The sequence below is a fragment of the Phyllostomus discolor genome, chromosome 6, assembly GCF_004126475.2.
Source record: "Phyllostomus discolor isolate MPI-MPIP mPhyDis1 chromosome 6, mPhyDis1.pri.v3, whole genome shotgun sequence".
Lineage (NCBI taxonomy): Eukaryota > Metazoa > Chordata > Mammalia > Chiroptera > Phyllostomidae > Phyllostomus > Phyllostomus discolor.
The window spans coordinates 17,767,707-17,789,539 of NC_040908.2; the positions used below are offsets into that span (position 1 = coordinate 17,767,707).

The 21,833-nt window shown below is 48.9% G+C and overlaps 1 protein-coding gene across 3 annotated transcripts in view; it reads right to left on the reverse strand.

Moving 5' to 3' along the window:
• XDH (xanthine dehydrogenase) overlaps positions 1-18,161 on the reverse strand; it is a 57,572-nt gene extending 39,411 nt beyond the window's left edge. For 2 of the 3 annotated variants that reach the window (XM_028516525.2, XM_036027804.1), the window contains exons 1-6: positions 18,025-18,161; positions 11,224-11,281; positions 8,326-8,422; positions 6,999-7,107; positions 3,405-3,531; positions 2,408-2,469 (exon numbers count right to left, since the gene is read on the reverse strand). In XM_028516525.2, the coding sequence (XP_028372326.1) occupies positions 2,408-2,469; positions 3,405-3,531; positions 6,999-7,107; positions 8,326-8,422; positions 11,224-11,281; positions 18,025-18,066 (495 nt within the window). In that variant the 5' untranslated portion in view covers positions 18,067-18,161. Of the gene's footprint in view, positions 1-2,407; positions 2,470-3,404; positions 3,532-6,998; positions 7,108-8,325; positions 8,423-11,223; positions 11,282-16,148; positions 16,241-18,024 lie in introns of those variants that run through there. The other variant, XM_036027805.1, reaches the window with a different exon arrangement.
• Positions 18,162-21,833: the final 3,672 nt, after the last annotated feature.

Sequence of the window (21,833 nt, forward strand, 5' to 3'; positions counted from 1 at the left end):
TGCTCACAGGACTGAGGTGCCCCCAGGAAAGCAGGAACCTCAGCTCAGGACCTCAGAAGCCCCTCCAGGATCATGGAGTGGTGCTGAGAGGTGAAAGTGGGGGAAACTTCCGGGCACCGCCGGGCGCATTCCCGGGGTGGCCAACTCCCGGAGGGGCGGACCTGCGGCAGCCCTTCTGCACTGAGTCACGGGAGACACCATTCCTCCCTGACATTTCCCGAAGGACAAGCCAAACCCACTGTTGTTCCCGAGAAGGCGGTCAGAAGGCCACAGTGCCGAAGCTGTGGCCTTCGAGAACTAGACGGCACTGCCAGACTGGGCACTGGCGGAAAAACCTCCCCTTGCCTCAACCCCCTGCAGACGCTGCTGTGCCCCCCGCACGCACGGCTTGGCTGTCAGAGCTCCGGGAAGCCCTGTTTTGGACTTCTGCACCCCCACCTTGCCCTTCCCCTTTCTATGTAGACGGAAAGGAAGAAAGAGAGGTGCCTGTAGTGCCTCTTCTTATCTTTCTTCTCGGGGGAGCGATGCAGGGGGTTCACCAGGTCCCAAGTGAAGTGAGGGGCACCAGCCGCACTAACCCAGTCCTTGCGGGAAGGGTGTCTTTCACAAGTACAGTTGCCAGGTCATTGAAGTGCCGGCACGTTCTTGCTTAAGTCTGTGATCCTGATAATTCACCGATGTGCTCGTGACATAGACTGTTGTAATGAACAGTGTCTCACCGCACTCAAGACCTACTGAGGCTGGGCATGACTGCCTTTTCCTCCCGGGGAGGTTCCCCCTTTTCTCAGTAGGCTAGGGCAGGCTTATTTCTTATGATTCCTTCATTTCCTTCCTCGCTGCTGGGCGGACACTGCCATTCCCTGCTGTGACCAGAGTGCCTCCCTCTAGCAGTCTCTCCTCACCCTTTTCTAGCATGTGCGATGGAAATGAAAACGACATGACCAGGTCTGTGAAAACTGTGTGTAAAGCAAGAGGTCAAAGGCTCTAAATGAAGGCTTGGGGGTCTCTAGTGAGTAACATGCATGAGCTTCTGAGGACGCTCAGCACAGGTCACTTTGGCTGCTCAGTGCACTCAGCTCTGCCCTGCTCTGCCAGGCAGCTGGGGTGAGGGGAGCGCCACCCACCAACAGAAGCAGGAGCCAACCCTGGGAAGGAGCATCATTGTCAGCTACACTGCAAAGCCCTTCTCTTTTGAGAAACTAGGAGGGCTGGTTAAATTGTTTCTCTTTGAGAAGCCTCCTCTGAAATCAATTCGTGGACATGATTAACAATCTCTGGTTCTCAGGGAAGGCTGAACAATTTGTAAAGATCGAATATTGAGTTGTAGAAGAAATGTACCGGCATCATGGTTTATGGATGTCATTTCCTGAATACTTAAGGTATGCCCAGCATCGTTCCGGGGGCTTTCCAAGAGGTACTTTCAAAAGCAATTACAAGGTAGGTGTTATTATAATCTCCCATGTTAGAAACAAGAAAATTTGCCCAAGGTCATGAGTGAGTAAAGGGGTGAAATGGGATTTGAATCGAGGTCTGCAGACTCTGATCTGAGCTTCCAACCACTCTCCCTTAAATTCACACCCCTGAGTTCCCCATCAGCGTGTGGTGTTTTCCACCCTTATAAGCCCCGTCTGCATGTCCACCCCCTTGGAATTGTTTGAATGAAACACTCCTTTTCTACGGTACCAACCCTGCAGGCCAGCAAAAGGCCACAGGAGCCTGTGGCTCTACCATCAACCCCAAATCTCACTGGCAGAGGGTGGTCCGACTGGAGTCAGGCTCAACATGACCCAGCTGGAGAGTCAGGTGAGAAACCTGAGGGGATTAAGCCAAGAAGGCAGAGGCCGTGTGTCTGTTTCTACAAGCAATGCCTGCACACCTTGGCTGGGGCTCCTCACCCGGAGTTCTACGGACACCGCAGGGGTTCACGAACTTGGAGAACTGATTAGCAGTTTCATAAGCCCAGCAGAGTGTCAGCCGCAGAAGGCAGCCAGGAAAGGCGGGAGCGCACGGGTGCGGAGTCGGGCTGGGTGGGTCGTTATTACATCCCACACTCAGCAACTACACCACATGCCGAGCATGCTGGTCTCCAAGGATGGCTGCCAAGCTGAAATACCCCGAAGGAAGTCAGCTCCTGGGCACCAGGCCTCTTCCAGAACCAGTTCCTCTGGGCTTTTTCATGTGGGGGTGGAGGGTGTGAGTCCCAGTGGTGCTGATGAGAACCCCTCTCCAAATAAGAAGGGCAGTATCTATTGCCTATGCCTGGTCCCCATAGGGAAAGGACCTGCCACCTGGCCGTCTGATCTCTCTTCTCCGTAACCCAGAGGCCCTTAGCATTCCTCCCAACTGTGATTCCTGAGTGTTGCTGCTTTAAGGGCGGGGCCACGGATGTCCTGGGGCCACCACTTACCTTGGCAAAGGTGCGGAAGCCCTGGAGGATGGGCCTGTAGCCTGTGCAGCGGCACAGGTTTCCTGGGGGAGGAGGAAGAAGTCACAGGGTCAATGCAGGCCACAGGGCAAGTGAGCAGTTTCTGGCTTAGCTCCAGCATCAGTCAAGTGCCTGCCACACATTCTGTTTTCTCTTCCTGGAATGCCCCTCCTTGTCCTCTTCCTCCCTGTACTTCCGACTTTAAAACATCTATCACTTCTTCCAGGAAGTCTTCCTAGAATGCCCAGACTAACTCAGGTGCCCTTTTAAGTACTTCCCTGGTACCTAGTCACAGCTTTATGAGTGAAGTTATCAAACTGCATTACAAACTCTCTTCCCCTTTAAAGTATCAACTCCTTGGAGTGAGGACTGGATCTTTCATCCCGTGTCCCTTGTTCCCTGTAGAGTGCCTGACGTATGCTGGGACTCAATACAATACGACTGAACAAATGATGGGCTGAGATGGTGAATGGACGAGGAGCCTTCTCTATTCAATGTCGAGAAACAGACACCTGGTCCAGAGTCCTAGGCCCACACACAGAGGGACGGTGAGAAGCCATCCCTGCCCACAGCTCAGAATCACGGCTGCCTTCCTCAGACGTGGCCTTTGCCCGGCAGAATCCTGCTCTGGCGGAAGCTGGGACAGAAGGGAGCAGTATCACTAGCCTCTGTGGATTTCCAAACGATGTCCTGAGCCAGCCGCCCACTGCCACCCCATCCTAGCGCAGAGAGAGGGCAGGAAGACACCTCAGAAAGACGAACTCTAAGGCAAGATGTCTCCAGCCTGAGTGTTTGTCAAACGAAGAGAGAGCCAACCCTCCAGCAGATCTTAGCCACCACACTGGGGTGCCCTGAGCTTTGTCTCCAAAGGACAGTGCCGTGGACTCCTAGCCCATCCCAGCTTCCACCTGGGCCCCGTGCTGACCCCCACAGGCCCCATCTGCCATACCACCTCCTGGCTGTGCCTAGAGGCCCGTACCTTGGAAAGCATCCTCGATCTCTTCGATGGTGGGCTCGGGCTCATTCCGGAGCAGCGTGTACATGCTCATGACAATTCCGGGGGTGCAGAACCCGCACTGGGAGCCATGGCTTTTGGAAATTCTCTCCTAAAAGGGACAGACAGCATGGGCACCCGCGGTGGGAGAACCCCTCTCAGACTCCACACATGGCTCAGCTGAAGCCAGGCCACACCAATGGGCGGTGCGGGGTAGGAGTCACGGCACAGAGTGAAACCCTAGTGCCACCACTCACCAAATGTCACCTTGGGCACATTACCAAGCCTCTCTGAGCCATAGGTCCCTCATGCTAGTGCTCACCTCTAGAGCAGTGGAGAGGATTCAAAGAGATATTTACATAAAACTTTAAACATTATACCTGGCATACACTGGGAATCCTGCCAATGTTAGTTATTCGTAGGAAAGTCCCTTTGAACAATAGTGACTCTCAGAAGCACCTTCTCAGCCTTCATTCCCTTCTCTGAACAAAGGAGGAAGCAGGTCCAGAGATTTAAGAGATTTATGCAAAGACACACGTGGTGAATGAAAGAGCTGCATCACATTCTGTTAACTACACTACCCCACAACCCAACTCAGCCAGCCTTTATTGAGAACCAGCTGAATACATCTTATTCCACACTAGAGTGCCACTGTCTCCTTAAGTGAAGGGAACCCCTGACACCCAGTGGGGACATAGGAATTGAAAAATGTTTCATATAGAACTTGCTATATGCATTGAACATCACAGAATTTTCATTCAAACCTGCAAGATTTCCATTACAAGGAGATTCTCCAGGTCCACATTATTGTTATTATTTTGTCTCTTGGGATCCTCTCCTGGTACTTACATAAAGTAAAATTGCTAGAGCCTCATATCCCCAGGGCCTAGCATTTCTTTCTATTCATTCATTTTGTCAGCATTTGCAAAGACCCTACTGTGCGACAGGCAGTGAAGAAGAGAGATGAGGTCTCTGGCCTCACGAAGCTCATGTCCGAGTAGGAAAACATATTGACCAAAAAAATAAATATACAAACACAAAGAAAAGTCCAGGTAAAGATCAGCACTATGTAGAGAATTTGTGGAGGATGACAGGACCCAGAGTGACTCATGGTTCCTTGGAGGGGTCCGAAATGGTGACTCCGAAAAGGGGACCTTTAAGTTGAATCAAATGCCACAATTTGGATCAGGGAAGGGTGTCTTCCAGACAGAGGGAACAGCAAGAGCAAAGCCCGGCGTGCTCGTCACTAAAAGGTCAGTGTGGGTGGAACCCGCTGGGGCAAGGGAAATCCTGGGGGAGATCACGCGGCTCCTCACAGGCCTGGGGAGGGATCCAGACTTGTACTCTGGGCGGGACGGGAAGCCACTGTGTAGTAAGGTCTAACTAGTGGTTTTAAAGAATCACTCTGGCTGTTGGGTGGGGAATGGGGGATAGGGGGCAAGGATAGAGGGGGCCCATGTAGAGAAACAGGGGACCAGGACGCTGTAGTGGTCCAGACAAGAGGGGATCGTGGCTCAGACCAAGCAGTAATAGGGAAACAGAGAAAATGAAGGTTTTATTTTAGGATTTGGAGGTAGACACTACTTCTGGACAGATGGGGGTGGTGTATAAGAGAATGAAAGATGAGGCCTAGATGTTTGTGTTGAGCAATCGGATGGATGCTTTTGCCACTGACTCACAGGGAGGAAGACTGGGCAAGAAAGGAGGAAAAGAATAGGGTTTTGTTACGTTTGAGACTAAGACGCCCATACAGTGATACCAAGTAGGCAGGTGGGAGTGTGAATCTAACCTCTGAGGAGAGGTCAAAGTGGAAGATACAAATGTCAAGTACTAATCGCATGTAGATGGTACTAAATTCACCTAGGGAGGGTGTGCAGATGCAGAAGGGAAGGGGCCCAGGCCAGTCCCGGGGGCGCTGCAGCCGTGGGGACTGAGCTAACGAGGAGCCAAGGAGCCGGTGCATGGTGCGAACACAGAGAGGGAGGGGAACGAGGGGATGTCATGTCACAGAAACCAGGGGAAAAACTAAGCGCACAGGGAGAAGTGGAATGTGGCTCTACAGCTCACCATATTTTGCCATATAGAATGTGCACTTTTGCCCAAATTTTTGAGGGAAAAATAAGGATGCACATTATACATGAGTAGTACTAATTCCATATTTATATAAATGTGTTTGATTCTTTTATTTATGCTTATGTGTTAAAAGTATAATTCTAGATAGCAATAATGATACCCATATGTAAAATAATACCCTGGAATATGATCATTGGTTTTGTTTCTAAATATAAATAAATTAAACATTGAATTAAAAAATTAAATTAAAAGATTTTTTTCCTGAAAGTATGGGCCAAAAGTGTGGGTGCACATTATATAGGCAAAATGCGGTATTTGGGAGCTGAAATAAGAGCATCAGGAAAAAGGACCTGTGTCATTGGAAAGGCGGGGTTGCGGCCTAATTATATGGCTGCTATTCCAGTGTTCAAACTGCTCATTCTTCCATCTCTTTGTCTCAGAGAATTAGTGCAAGCCCCAGTGAACCTTCCCACATGTCCTGCAGGTTGGAGAGGTTGAGTAATTTCCCTTTCCTCCCTCAGAAATAAAGCTGTAGAGTGAAGTAACGGCACCCCACCCTGCTCTGCCCTCACCTGACGGGTCCCAGAGGCTCCTCGCAAGGGGGTATAATCGGCTTGCTCAACCAGAGGCCCTGGCTCCCAGGTGCACGTCAGTGACCACGGAAGGCATGCCCTGAACAACAGGTCTCCCCAAATGGCCAAGGCAGGATTAAGACCTGGGCCTGCCTCCACACCCTCTGCGAGTGTAATCTCCCAAAGACACCTCCCCTCGCCTCAGCCTCCCCTAACAGAACACACTGGGAACTATGGTCTTTCCTTCCCATGGTGCTCTGCTCTCCTGTGTGCTCCCTGCCCCTCCGCCTGAGATCATCCTGATTTTCCCCACAAAGGCTCCCAGACTACTGCCCACTCTTCCCCAAAACGTTCCCAGTGCCAACCTGTTTCTGGGTGGCCTGATACCACCACGGAGAAAGCCTCAGTCAGACCCTCGCACGTCTCCATTCTGCTATTCGGGCCTTGCTTACCTCCATTCAGTGAGGACGGAGGCCTAGCAGCCCACATTTGTATTATCTGCCGGGGGCAGGTGAGAGGTGCAATGGAATTGCCCCTCAAGGAGCAGGGAGCATTAAGTGGAGCAAGGGGTGTGGAGCATTTGGAATCTTGGATCTGGGAAGGCAGGGAGTTACCTACGCATACTTGAGCTCAGTGTGAGGAAGTTCCCCCATCCCTCCTCTCTCCAGTTTCAGTGCAACTGGACCGTCTAGCCACCAGATCCAATTGGCCCCTTGGTTCCCCTGGAGTCACATTCACCCCACCACAGGAGGGAGCTGCAGCCTGGGCACCTACTCCTCTTTCTGTCTCATAGCGCCCACCTCCCACCTCCTCACCTGTAAGGAGATGGGGAGGTGGCTAGGCCACCATGTTTCCTTTGCACAAGGGTGACACTCAGCCCCACAACCCAAAGCAAGTCCTCACCCTTGTCATGAACTCCCTTTGCTCTGGTTACCTGCACAGGATGCAGCCTGGACTTGGTGCTTCCTATCCCTTCCACTGTCGTCACGGCAACATGGTGCAAGGAGCAGATGGGGGCCAGACAGGCATTGACAGAAAAATGGCTGCAACCGCATGTTAAGGCCATTCCGTTGTCTACTCAGGTCATCAGAGGGGACTGGAGTACGGAGCCTGGACTTTGTGATGCTGTGTGTCATTTCTCTTCACTCTACATTAAGTTCTTTTCTCTTCTAGAGGTGTCCTTGCCTCTCCTCCAAGACTCTGAGAAAGGGACAGAGGTAGCTCTCCTTCTGGTGGGCCCTGAGTCCCTCTAGCTCCTTGTGGGGTCAGGCATCAGTATACCCTAGCCCCCCCCCAGCTGGAGCAAGGGGGCCAGGGTCACTTTCAGACAGCTCTCACTCAGCTCATCCCTGGAGGAAGACCTAAGGGGAGGTTTACGGCAGGTTCCAGGCCCAAGGTGTGTTCCTCTTCCTGTAGAGCCTTCCTTAGCCTCTTCCATTTCAGCACCTCCAGCTGCTTTTGCTTCCGTTTCCACCCACCTCTACTTCTCCCATTTCTCAGAGAACATGAGACACCAACCCCTCAGAGCTTGCTCACATCTGTTCCTTTGCTCATCATTCATTCACTACTACAATCAACCCCAGTTATTGAGTGCCAGCCACACACCAGGCACTCCGCTGAGGGCTGAGAAATAAAGGTGAGTAAAATGAAATCTCTGCTCTTTAACAGCCTGCAGTCAACCCAGGAAAATAGAAGCCAGAGTGCAGGTGTAATCTCAATATCTAATGTTAAGTGCTCAGGAGGGCTGTGCACAGGGCACTATGGGACTAGTTCAGAAAAAGGGCACCTACCAATCTTGGGAGATCAAGAAAGGCTTCCTAGAGGAGGTGATATTTTTCCTAGTCCTAACGAGCTAGTCACATTAGCCATGCAGAGAAGTCCCAGAAGGAAAGATATTGGAAAAGACTTGAAGAACAGCTTATGCAAAAACCAAGGAATTAGTGGGTGTGGATTGTGATTGTTTACAGTTGTCTCTGCCTGGGGGACTAGGACCCACTGATGACTGGAGTGCTGGGCCCGTGTAGAGAAAGAGAACTGGAGAGGAAAGCGGGGTATGTTGTGAAGGGCTTCATGTGCAAAGCAAGGAGATGGGACTTTATCCTGCGGGCAACGGACACCTGTTGAGGGATTGATTACATGGGACGTGAACCCAGTCTGGGTTTTCAGAAAGGCTGCGCATGCACACGCACACCCACTCACTCACAAGCTGACCCCTGCTTCGTCGGCCTCAGATGGGCCATCGGCCAACAGGCAAAGGATACACGATCTTGTTCTGGAGACGATCATACTTGGAAAGCATCACGGTGCAAGCTCCACAGCCCCCTTCTCCACAGCCCAGCTTGGTCCCGCTCAGCCCCACTGGGTGGTCAAGGATTAAGGAACATGAACTTGAAGAGAACAAGAGTCTTTGCTGGGCTGCTGGGAGATACCTGGGCAGACCTGGGAGTGTAGAACCATCGCTGTCATGCACAGGCTCAGGCCCCTTCACCAGGGAGACTGCACATACACCCAGGCCTCCTCCGCTGAGCCCAGAGAGGTGGGGAATAGGGTCCCTCGCACCTTCCCTGAGGGAAAAGGCATCAGAGTCCCGCATGAAAACACCAAGTTACATCCTCTGGGACTTGAGTTCCGGGACTTAAACTTGACCAAGCCTTGAATCCTGATCATTTTCTTGGGGTCAGGGTCTTGTAGGCACAGCTTTGTAGGCCCCCAGCCCTGTGATACCCCAGGCAGGTGAATTAGCAACCTCAAAATCTGAGCAGGTCAGGGCAGCCGTCACATCTGCCCAGAGAGTGAAATGTTGATCTGTTCTGGGGTTTGCTGAGTCCCAGCTCTTTATCCTGAACCTTTGGGGCTGCTGAAGTCCAGGAATCCACCTGAGGGATGGACCAGGGCTTTTGAATATCCAGTCCATGGACTATGTGAAGGGAAATTAAAATGAAGACAGTCTTGAGGTCAGGGACCATTAATGGAGCCATGTCTTACACATACTTGCAGAAATAAATAATCGGACACTTGGCATTTGTAAAAGTGCCTAAGGAATGGGCTATTCTAGAAAACCGCAGTCGCGGTGGCCACTTTCCTGAGACACGTGAGTTCGGTTGCTCCTTTCCCTCAGAGCCACAGGCCTCTAACCATCCAGCTACCCGGTGGGGATGGAGGGAGCTGAGCTCATCACCTCCTGGGCACTTCTCTCAAGATGAGATTAGTTACTAACAATAATACAGCATCTTATACCCGGAAATCGCTTATACTCAAGAACTCTTCACACTAACTGGTAGCAAGCGGGGCAGGGACTGCTATTGCCCCACAGACTGAAACAAAATCAAACTACGACCCAAGAGGTCACGTGAGCCCTGCAAGCTCACACAGCCACTGTGTGCTCCAGAGGTGGGGGCTCTCCCTTCACCATGTGGCTGCCTCCTTTAAAACACATTTGGGGAGGACTTTCTGTGTCCTCAGTTATTCTTCCCGCTAGTCAGGACATGGGCAGTCAGAGCAGTTCAGACAACTCTGGGGGCATGTGAATAGCGATGGTAGCCAGGGTCCAGCTAGATTTTCTTCCAGCCTGGGGGTCTTTCTGGAAACCAGGAAGTTCTTCTCTCTTGCCTGGAACCCTCACAAATGAGCTCCCAACATAGGCAGCAATAAGCCACAGGGACTTTGTACTTATGTGCTGACCGACTTTCAGTTTTGGATTTCGTTTGCAAGTTGATCTTTAAACCAGCCAATGTCTACAACCGGGCCTTCCTGAGGCTTTCAGACTTTCAACACTTTAGTAGAAAATTAAACTTGATGTCGACTCTCTAAAAAACCCACTAGGTTCACGTGCTGTGAACCTCCAGACCTGCTCCCTCTAGCTGGAAAATCCAGGCAAAGCCCGCAAGAGCCAGCAACCCGGTGTGATGGGAAATGAGGGAACCAGAGACGAGGCCCTGGATTCCAGGCTCACTTGTAAACAACCCTGTGTGGTTCCCAAATACGCCACTGGAATCAGCCACTGTATCCCTGCCTCTGGGAGCAGGTGGGGTTTGTCGACAAAGGTCAGGATGAGCAATGTCCTGACAACAGACCCCTGGGAGTTTCCAGTACAGGTAGAAAGTTAAGAGTGTGGCTGTAGGCTTTAGTCTAGGCTCTGCAGGTGTCTGCCCAAAGTGCCTGAGCAAGAAGCAGGTCCCTTAACACGTGCAGGCCTCACCTCCCCCTCTGCGAAAGGGCTGGCTGTGCAGGTCAGTGAGATAACCTACAGAAATCACCTTGAACGACTCCACCTGCACATAGTAAGCGCTCATCAATGTTAGCTCCTATTATATTTTCACTATTATTTTTGTTCTAGGGTCTCAGAATATTTTCCTACCCTTAACAAAAGTCACAGGGGTACATTACAAAATAGTCACAGGGATACAGAGTACAGCATAAGAAATGTAATCAATAATATTATAATAAGTATGTAGGGTGCCGGGTGCGTACCGGAAATATCAGGGGGAACACTTTGTAAGTGTTTGATTGTCTAATCAACATGCTGCACACCTGAAACCAATACAAAATCATGTTGAATGTACACTGCAATTGAAAAACAAATAAATAAAAATAAAGTTTAGAAATGATATGGGGCCTCTTACAGGCACCCTCCCAGCACTGAGTGAAGAGCAGAATCCAAAGTCCCCCTAAGGTGTGGCCTTCTCCAAGCTTCTCAGTGTTGCCATTTCCACATGGATGGCACCTCTACACGGTTCCCCACCTCAAGTACCCCTTTCCCAACAAACACCACTTCTCTGACTCCCTCTCCACCTTCTCAGGGCTAGACACTTTCCCCAGTAAGCCCGCTGATGTATCAGGCAAAGACAGGCCGAGAAGAGCCAAGCTCCTCCCAAGAGGGAATGACCACAAAGCTCACCAGGGTTCAGGAGCGCCTATAGAAGCGGTTTGTTCTACAGGCCCAGGATCAGCCCTTGGCTTTACTAGAGCCAAGGCTAGAAGGAGCTTAAGGAACATCAGAAACAATCTCCATATTCAATGGCTGAGAATTTCAGCCCCAGCACTCAAATGACTTCCCGGGGTCACACAGCTGCCGACTGACAAAGCTGCGACCACAATGCAAGTGTCAGAGCCCTAGCCCACTGCCCCCACTCCCTCACCCCCACCCAAAGTCAGGATACACTTTCTTCTCAGGTAGGCCAAAAGGGTTGTTTCTGGATCTGCATTTTTCTCCACCACCTATAAAAAAACAACAGAAAAATACATCATAGATGTACTCAGCCATGGTCCTGCTGAAGAAGTTGTCAAGTTCGTAGGGATGGGTTAAATAGCTTATGAAGACTCAACAGTTTTTCTTGATAGTTCCATAAGAATGACATATTAACTACAAGCCACATTAGGTGTGTGCTGATAGCTTCCAATTTTCAGATTCTACATTAGTGCTCAGCTCAGGACCCACCACCGGGTGCCTGGGAATTGCACCTGCTGTGCTCGTCTGACCAAAGCGAAGCCCCCTTGACATCAAACACATCATCTCATTTCCAGCTGCTGGATCACACCCATGAAGACCAGGGACAGCCGAGAGCGGCGGCATGCATGTCTCTGGCTTGGCCTCCAGGGGCGTACATGCTCAGATGGCAGAGGGCGAGTCTGTGGGCCTGTGCTCATAGTGCAGTACTGTATGCATTGGGCTACCACAGTCAACATTTAACCCGTGTCAGAAATGGACGAGAAATCTCAAACCGAGAAGGGCCACGAGTGGAATTTTCAATAAGATGGAGAAGGTTGTTTACAACGCAAAATGCCAGTTTCCAATGCAAATTGTCAGGAAATCTGTGTAAAATCTTTCACTACTCCTCACCCATTATCAGGGGTAAAAGGGTTTGGATGGTTGGGATGGCAAAGGGGAGAGACTTTAAGGGGAGAGAAATAAGAATTTCTTTAGAGAGCACTATAGTATGAGTCCTACATTGTCCTAATGCCAGGAGAGGAGTATCTGCCTCACACCTCAAGCTTCATGAGGGTATTTCCATAGCGCCACACGGGAAGCTAACAGGGCACGTGGTGCGCCGGCATATCTACACAGCTAGAGGTGGGTTCGGCAGACAAGCTGAAGGAGAAAGCATCATGTCAATGTTGGGATTGGGGTACATACCCTGAGTTCAGGAGAGCAAAAGATGTGAAGTGTTGGCCATGGATAGGGTAGGCCATGCATGAGGGAGAGAGACGGAGACAAAGAGAGGTAGAGAGAGACAGAGACAGAGAAAGAACTGGCTTGGAGGTGTTTGAGTCACTCTAAAAACAATAACTGCAGGTGATGGGACCTCCAACAGGGTCTGTATGGAGTGGCCCTCCCAAAACCGGAGGCTGAGAGAGAGCAGCTGGCCTGAGAAAAGCATGTCCCCATGTCACAGAGCTGTGACTGAACACTCCCAGTGATGGCCAGCCATCTTATTCCAATACCAATTGAATGAAAACCTTCTTGAGACCCTCCCCTTTCTGTCCTGAACTGAAACTGTATTAGGCAACTTAGAAATGACCATAGGACTTTTTATTGATCAGAATTAATCAAAGAGGTAGCAAAACTGCCAGAATTCACCTCATGAACAAAGTTAAAAGGAGTAGAAGATAAAATGAAATTTCATTTTTGATTACACCCCACAGGTCCAGCTTCTTCAAAGTCCTGGTTACAAAGTTTACACAGGAAGATATGTCTGTTTCTTGGAGAAGAAACCATAAATGCACAAAATAAAGATCTTCATCACCTTTCCTGTAGACAACAGTAAAGGCCTCTTAACCCGACAGTCTCCTCCCCAAGCTGGTCCTTCTTCTTGCCCTCCACCTCTGCTTTCATAGCATCACATCAGTCCCCTGCTCAGTATTTTCAGTGACCTCCCGCATATTCAATGTAACACCCGAGTTCCTTACACTGTCTTTCAAAGCTCATTTCAATATGTTCCAAACCTTCATTGTCAGCCTTTCCCCCTCCTACTTTCTCTGCCAAGCTGGTCTTTGTACTCCTATGAAAATACATAACTTCTGACTCCAAAGCCTTTGACCACTTCATTCCTCTTGCATCTGCATCTTGACCTGTCAGAAGACCCCAACATGTCCCGAGGAAAGGCCCCCATATCACTCCAGCCACAAGTGGCCCACCTCCCTTGAATTCCTACAGAGAATGGCTGTGCCCCTCTCACAGCAGCATGGCTAGAGGGTTTGCCCCCAGCACACTCTGCAGAACTCATTCAACAGGGTGCCAGTGGGTACCCCAAAGGGAAAATACTTGGTGGGGAAATAAGCTTAGGAAACACTGGGTTAAGCAGATTGTTCTGGGAAACTTCAATCACCAAAACAAATAATGGCCAAAATAGGTTTATAACCCATTAAATAAAATTAAAACTTCCATGAATGTGAACTGATCATTAGTAAATAAGCAGACAAACAAATGGGAGGAAGAGGACGTTTTCTTGGCAGAAGAATGCCAGCTAATATACACGGTTGGCCATCTGGTAACCTGCCCAATAATTGGTCCAGCTGAGAATCATCAAAGGATACTAAAACAAGTGGATGAAACGTTGAGAATCAAGATATTTATGTAGTCTCAAAGTTCCTCTCACAGGTCATTTATTAATTATAAAGGCAAGAAGAGTACTACCTGGTGAATACCACTTTCACCAAATGACCCAAGTCCACATCGCACGAATGGGGAAAACTGACATGATGTCCTCCTGAGGAGGACACAGCGCTTCTCTGGCATTCCTGCCCGAATGCAGACTCTGAATCTAATGACAAGGAAGCATGACACAAACCCAAAATGAGGGACACTCTAAAAACTAACTGACTTGACCCCTTCAGAAACACCGATGTCACAAAAGACCAGGAAAGCTAAGGAGCTGCTCCAGACTAAAGCAGACGAAAGAGACGTGACAGTGAACTGCGAGACACAATCCTGGGGCAAGGCTGGGTGTGTTATGAAGGACGTTACTGGGAAAATTGAAATAATGCTGCATAAATTTCATAGACGAGGTAACAGTATTATATCAACACTAAACTTCCTGATTTTTAAAAGTAGACTGTGGTTCTGTCATAATATCCTTATTTGTAGTTTAAGGGGTAAAGGGGTGTGATGTCTGAAATTTACCCTCAGCTGATTCAGAAATAAAATGTCATGCTTTATATCTATTTCTAGTATTTCTATACATAAATAAACATATAAAACTATTTGTGTACTTAGAATACATATATCTATATATACCTGTGTATGCACCTATAAACACATACATATAGAGAAAGAGAGAGAATAAAAAGCAAATGTGGCAAAATGATAACAGGTGGGTAAAGTCTACCTAATAATTCTTTGTATTCTTCTTGCAACTTTTTTGTAAATTTAAAATACAAAGTTTAAAAAACAAATTTCTTTGCCAAAGGATTTCTTAGGGCTTTTGATATTCATCTATTCATTCCATCCACATTAATTGGGCACCAACTTTGTGTCAACACTGGGCTGAGTGGTTTAGGAATATCTAAGAAGAGCATCTCATGGAGATAGTTTTCCATGAAATACATTTTGGAATATATTACTTTGCCTAACCGTAATCCACTTCTCCAACTAGTTCATAAATTCCTGAGTGGCAAATGCCTCCAGCCTACACAGACCCCACAGGCTTAGGGCTCGGAGAAGCTTGCTAAATGATGTGAGGGAGGGAGGGAAAGGGGGAGGGTTAACTAATGCGTCAGTCAGTGACTGACGCTGACTTTTTGTGGGGATAACTGTTGGACACCTTCAGCTGCACCCTGCATGCTGAGTCTTCCCAGGTTTCTCCAGATCCACAATCTCCACTAAACAGAGAGGGATTGCTCAGAAAAGCAAGAATCCTACCCTCCCAATGATGAGCACTGCAATAATAACAAACGCCTGGGCAGCTCCTTCCCTTCTGCTCTGACTCCAGACCAGGAGATGTGAAAACAGCGGTCATCGGGGCCCACCGCCACCACAGAAGGCCCTCAGAGTATTTGAGAGTTGGTGTCTTACATCCTGTCCAGGATCCCAGCCAGAGAGGTGCCAGACAACAGTCTGAGACAGGGAGAAAAGGCTCACATTTAAGAGTGAGTCACTGAGACGGCTAATTACCTACAGGGGAGCTCCCATAAGGCTGTCAGGACATTTCTCAACAGAAACACTTCAGGCCGGAAGGAATTGACACAACATATTCAAAGTGATGAAAAGTAAGGACCTACAACCAAGACTACTCTATCCAACAAGGCTGTCACTTAAAATTGAAGGAGAAATAAAGAGCTTCCTGGACAAAATAAATAAATAAATAAATAAAACTAAAGGAGTTCATTACCACCAAATGAGTATTGCAAAAACCGTAAACGTTAAAAAGCCTGCTTTATGAAGAGGAGTGAGTCACCAAGTTCTGACCCCTTCTTTCGTAACTTCTTTTTATAACATCCTGTAACGAAAGGTCTAGAACATTTGGGAACAGACGTGGAAGCACACTCACAGCTGCCCTAGTTTGTCTTGGATTCCTTTGCCGGGCCTCACTTTTATAGCACTGTTTTCACCTCATGGCTCCTTCCCTCCTCGCCTGTCCTTTCCAGCAGTTTCTCAAGGGGCAACAAATTGTTTACAAATTACAAGCATGGACATCCATCACAGAAACTGGCAGTAATAGATGGTAGAGTTTGATGTAATGATACCATGCAAATTTTTTAAATTGCTTTCCTAAGCTGAAAACAAAATACATGGGAAAACAGTTTTTACCAAGCCAGATTTCCCTTGACATAGTCCAGGGAAGCTCTGGCCCAGTGGCTTAGTTGTTGGAGGGTCACCCTATACACCAAAAGGTTGCGGGTTCGATTCCCACTCAGGGCATCTACCTAAGTTTCGGTTTTGACCCCCAATTGGGGGTATGTATGAGAGGCAACCAATCACTGCTTCTCTCTCTCTTTCTCCCTTCCTCTCTCTCTAAAATCAATAAACATATCCTCAGGTGAGTATTAAAAAAAGAAAGAAATGCTCCAGTGAATCACAACCATTCATTAAGAAGAAGAGAAGCTGGTGCTGTCACACAGGAACTCATGGCTTAAGAAACAATCAAACCTTAAGAGTGAGACGTGGCCTTGGAAGTCACTGAATCCAGCTGCTCAACCAATGTAAAAATTGCTTACAAAGATTCCACAGAAGCCCCGGCTGGTGTGGCTCAGTGGATTGAGTGCTGGCCTGTGAACCAAAGGATTCCCAGCCACGGCACATGCCTAGGTTGTGAGCCAGGTCCCCCAGCTGGGAGCACACAAGAGGCACCCGCACACTAATGTTTCTCTCCTACTCTTTCTCCCTCACTCCCCCTGTGTCTAAAAATAAATTTTAAAAAATATTTTTTAAAAAAATTCCACAGAAGATGCCTTTGTGTAAGTAACCCTTCTAGAAAGCCAGTTCAGCAACTGTTTCTTAAATCTCTGCAGTATAATTGCTGAATGCAACAAAATTGTTTGAAATGTTGGATACGGAAGTTTTACCACCACCAACGTGGAAGCTTTGCCCTACCGCTTGGTTTGGTGCCAGATGCCAACTCCAAAGAAAAGTGGCACAGAAAGACAACTTTGAACCCCGAAGAGCATGGGGACCCCACTCTGCAGTGCCTCCTGGACACAGACATCCCTCAAACCGAATTCACAGTCTTTGGAGCACTGATGGCTCATGGAATTTTCTCACTAGTCATCCCAATACACCCTAACAATTTAAGCACTAGATGTCCTACAAAGCACATTTTAGTTCTTAAAAATTACCTTGAAAGTCACTCTGTTTCTTGTCTCAAAACCACCAATATGGCAAAACAAGTAAAATTGCTTTGGGGGGCAGGCATGTCCCCCTGGGCACATTCACCGCTCACACGACCATGTGCAGTATATGACTACGGAGCGAGGGCAGATGCCAGCGAGCGTGCCAGCAGGGGGTGAGGGAGGGCGCGTGGGGGGCGGAGGCAATGTCATGTATTCCCACCTCCTCTCTCTGCACCCGCATTAGAATTTGCAAAGGTCCTCATTTTTCCAGGGCTACGACGACTGGTTCCCACGTCCGAAGTTCCCCTCTTCCCCATGTCCCCCTCCCCCTCCCTAGGTCCCGTGCACGGATGAAGTGAACCCAAGTGGTCAGTTTTTATTAAAGTGAGAGATCCGCAACATGTGTATGTAGAACTAAGGGTGGGAGGGGAGCCTGCCCCTCGTGAAATTTAACGCGGCTGCCACAAGATGTCAGTATATGTCCTCCCGCAAGTTACCTGTAATACAGGGTCGGCACAAATAACGCCCCCGGTTTATTACAAACCCGTAGCGTGTAACTCTGTAACATAACAATATCACACTGAAGCCCACCATATGACATTTTACATGAAATGTTTAAATTAACACTATAAATGATTACACCATATTATTACCCTACCGACCACACTCCAGCAGGCCTTACTTCTGCCGGACCCTGTATTTCCATACATGAAATATCAGAAGCAAAGGCTGTGCACATCTTATATCCTGATACTGGCATGAAAAGACGTCCCCATCCCCTCCCTCGGGAAAGGGATCAACGGAAGCCTTAGGACACATTTGATTAAACACAGAAACAGAAGTGTGGTGGGTGACCTCCAGTCTCACCTGGAACCCTGTCCCCCTTTTCTCAGCCTGTCAGTGTCCCTACCGCTGCAGAGAGCGGGCAGGGTGGGGTGAGCTCACAGACATCGCTCTCTTCGCTCCACGCCCCCTCACTGCTTTGCCCCTTGAGTGTCTTGACTATGTTCTAGCCCTGAAAAGGACTTCTTTCCCTAATGTTACCCCAAAGGCAGCCCCGTGTTTAAAGGGAGAGAAAAACAGGAGAACAAGTGAGAGCAAACACGAAAGAGAGAGAACGAAATGACCTGTTCCACAGGACACACGGTCCTTCCCAGGCAGCAGGGAAGCCAAAGCAAAGGTCAGCTCCTGCTTACCTTTTTGCCATTCACAAAGAAAACCAGCTCGTCTGCTGTCATTGTCAACAGGTGGAGTGCCCAAACTCCCGGTACCTCACTCCCAGGAGACACTGGCAGTTATTACCACTCTGTAACTAGAAAAACACACCTCCTCTAAAAAATGAAACCAAACAGGCCAATGGGAGGGAGCTAGCTTACAGCTTCAGCGTATAAAAAGTTCCTGGCAAAAGCCACTGGTTTGCATCATCAAGGAAGTGTTAAGCAATCATTCTTGCAAATCACATCCTCCACAGCTGTATCGAAGAGCACAGTAAGGAACAGCGTCATCAAAAATATGTCCGACCATGGGGTCTTGGGCACGGCCCTGGTGGAAACTGCTTCACCCTCCCACTTGCCGAAGGCAGAGAAGGGGCAAGGGCCATTGTCAGAGTCGGGGCAATAGAACTGCTTCTCACCTTCCATGTCTACACGTGTCACTTCACGATTTACAGTTACAGAAACACACACTCGGCACTCACGTGCAGGACTCGCCCTACTGGAGGAGTGTGGAGAGCAGAAGATGCGATGCCCAGTGACTCAAATGAAACACTTGGTGCTGGTCCTCAGCCAGCTGCGTATTGCCTCCAGAACTCTGCTGCGTTCACCCCATAAATGGGAATATGAATGACACCAACAGCGAAAGGCTGAGGGACCTGTTATATGATACATGTTGGAAGTGCTCTGTAAGTTTGCAAAGAACCAAAATATTTATTACTCTTGCTAATATATTCTCAAACAACACAACAAAAAATAATCCTAAAAACAAACCAGTTTTGAGACTTTTCTTTTATCTCTCAGGAATATGCCCTTAATACGTCGCCAGAGTAACTCATAAAAATATTTCATAGTAGCAAAAAAATTAAAATGTGCACACAACCTAGGCACAGGCCAAGTTAACTCTGAGCTGGAACCCTCCCCCCATCCAATACTCATTAACCTTTCGGCGTCTCTGCGCCACCCTGGAAGAAGAAGAGTTGTCTTGGGCCACCCATTAAAGACATTGCGACATATAATCACAAAAACAAATTTCCTAATGTTTTAAGTAAATTTACGATTTTGTGCTGGGCCACATTCACAGCCATCCCAGGCTGCCTGCGGCCCGCCGGCCACAGGTTGGACTCCCGTCAGTAAACGCACATACGTGCCCAGCGCCCACTCAGGCAGCGCGACGGAGCTCTCCGCAGTCCAGCCCCCAACTGCCTCTCCCACACACACCAGCATCCCCTCTGGTCTCCTTCCGTCCTAAAAAGACCCACACAGGTACTCCAACGGCCCCTGTGATCACAAGGGAGTAGGACTAGTGGGGGAGAGAAAGGCGTACTAAGCAGATGGGCTTGGCACGGCAACAGCCTGGAGAAACTGCAGACTGTGGGACAGCCACGGTATCAACTCTTGCCTCTCTCCCAGGCACAGTATTAGCCTTTATTAGCCGGAGGTGAAATTTCACTCGTAGGGCAACCAGTCAACCCAGGGTGCCCCTGACCACCCTGGTGTTAGCCCTGAATCCCTTCAGTCCAGGGCAAACTGCATTGGTTGGTCACCATAAAACAATGATTCTTAACTGGGGCAGGGGACAGCACCCAACCCCAGGAGCCATTTGGCGATGCCTGGGGATATGTGTTAGTGCTATGCCTGGGAAGGGTTGTTACAGGTATCTAGTAGGTAGAGACCAAGCATGCTACTAAATACCCCACAGTGCACCAGACAGCCCCAGCGACAAAGAGTCATCTGGTCTTAAGTGTCAACAGGGCCAAGAGGAGAAACCCTGCCCTGAAAGAAAGAAGGAGAAAGGTGGAAAGAGGGAGAGTGGCTGAGCCTGGGGTAGTGGTTGTAATGGGGGACTTCTCCCTGACCCTTACGCCTTTGTGATGGAGAGGCCCACCCAGCTCTGTTCACTGGCCCACCCAGGTTTCCAAGGCCTCTGCCTCCTGGCCAGTCTCTAGCCAAAGTCCCAAGAAACTTTCAAGATAAAGGGGGAAAGCTGAGGAAACACCGCGGGTCTATTGTTAGGTAGGCTGGCTTGAATATTAGTTCCGCCACTTCTGTGTGACCTTTGGTAAAAATCGCTCTCTGGACCTCAGTGTACTTATCTACGAAAGGAGGGTGACTCTGCCTCGCTGGTAGAAGGCACTGGGGTGAGCGTTCAACAAGACTTGGGTTAGATGTGTGACCCACAGCACATGCTCGAGGTGCAGGTAATGGCTCACTTCTTCTCCCCACTCAGCCAGGCTTCAGCCTACTCCTCGCACTTGGAGGTAAAGTTCCCCCCAGTCACTGTGGAGCACTCAAAAGTGAGAATGCATTTTCAGTAAGGGCTGATGTTGTCCTTCAGATTTTATTTCTGTAATAACTATAATAACAAATTTACTTCTACAATACTGAAGTTTGACTAAAAAAGACATTAACTTAGTACGATTCCTTCTTTTTCAGCAAAATGCGTGTGACCATTTCTTTCTTTGATTTGTCCAGATTCATAAATTAGAGGAAAACCATGTAAAGTAAGCATTTTTTTCCCAAAGCTGACAATCTCCTAGATATGCTTCCAATGTTGAATGAATTCTCAAATTTGGGCTGAATTAATGGGATTTCATGGTCTGGGAATAGGCCAGTGATATCTTACATTACAGTAACTTACCCCATTTTTCAAAAGAATGTCTCGCTCTATAATTCGCCCTGCGTCGGTAGGCAAGGTGCCGAAGTCCGTGGAAAAGCCAGATAAGTCCTGAGGCCCCCTGAGCACAGACCTTCCTCTTGGAACGACACTTGCAGGAAGTCACAGGAGATATGAAGAGTCATAATGCTGCTGAAAGCCAAGTCATTATTTCTGGAAGAGTGAGCTCTTTGGGGCCACACGTTCCCTGGAAGAAGAACGATTGAGGAAAGGCTTCCAGCGTTCTCTGAAGGCCGGGTCAGGGCTGCAGCTCTGGCGGGTGGTGGCCTGGCAAGTCCCCGGCCTCCTGCAGAAGTCCCCGGCCACCCCTCCCCGCCACCGCAGCAGCCCCTCTGGCCTGCTCACTTCCTCTCTTTGCACCCACGTGTGCATCTCTGTTCGTGCCCCATGGGTCTTCCCTGTTCATTTTCTTCACTTACAACAAACCTTACTTGACAAGAGGAGAAATCAACTTTTATTTCAAAATATTCCATTGTTTAAACTTTTTTAAAATTAATGTTTTCTTCTCAAAGATGTGAGATGCCTGTTCTGGATGCAAGATTTTGCCACAGTCTCGGAGCATCACCGCCCAGCACCCACGTTGTCCAGATTAGTGACCAATCTTAATGACAGCTCTTGGTGCCTGAAGAGCATTTCTTTGGCAAATAACATGATTTCTTTTGATCCTTACACAAGCCCTGTGAGAGGGGCAGGGAAGTTGTCATTATCTCCTTTCTCCAGACAAAGAGCGTGAGAGTCAGGGAGGGTGACTTGCTAACCGTCTCACGCCGAGTGAGTGCCAGTTCCCACGTCTGTCACCCACTCCCCAGCACAGAAGTCATCTCTCTGCTGTTCCTTCACTGACTGTGGAGCACAAACCCGGGGACTGTGAGTATGACACTCAGCCCTTCGCAGTCTGGCCGAAACCCACCTGTTGGTTCGTGAAGCCCCTGAGATCGAGGCAGAATTGTGTTTACTACCGTACTGCCGGTGCCCAGCAGAGGGCCAGGTCTGTAAAACGGATCAAGAAATGTCTGTTGAAGTGAGCCCACAATCCGAGGAACAAGTTTTCCGACATGTCGAAGCCTCTGCCTTTTACCAAATACAGAATGTTCTTCCATAGCTAACACCATTCAAC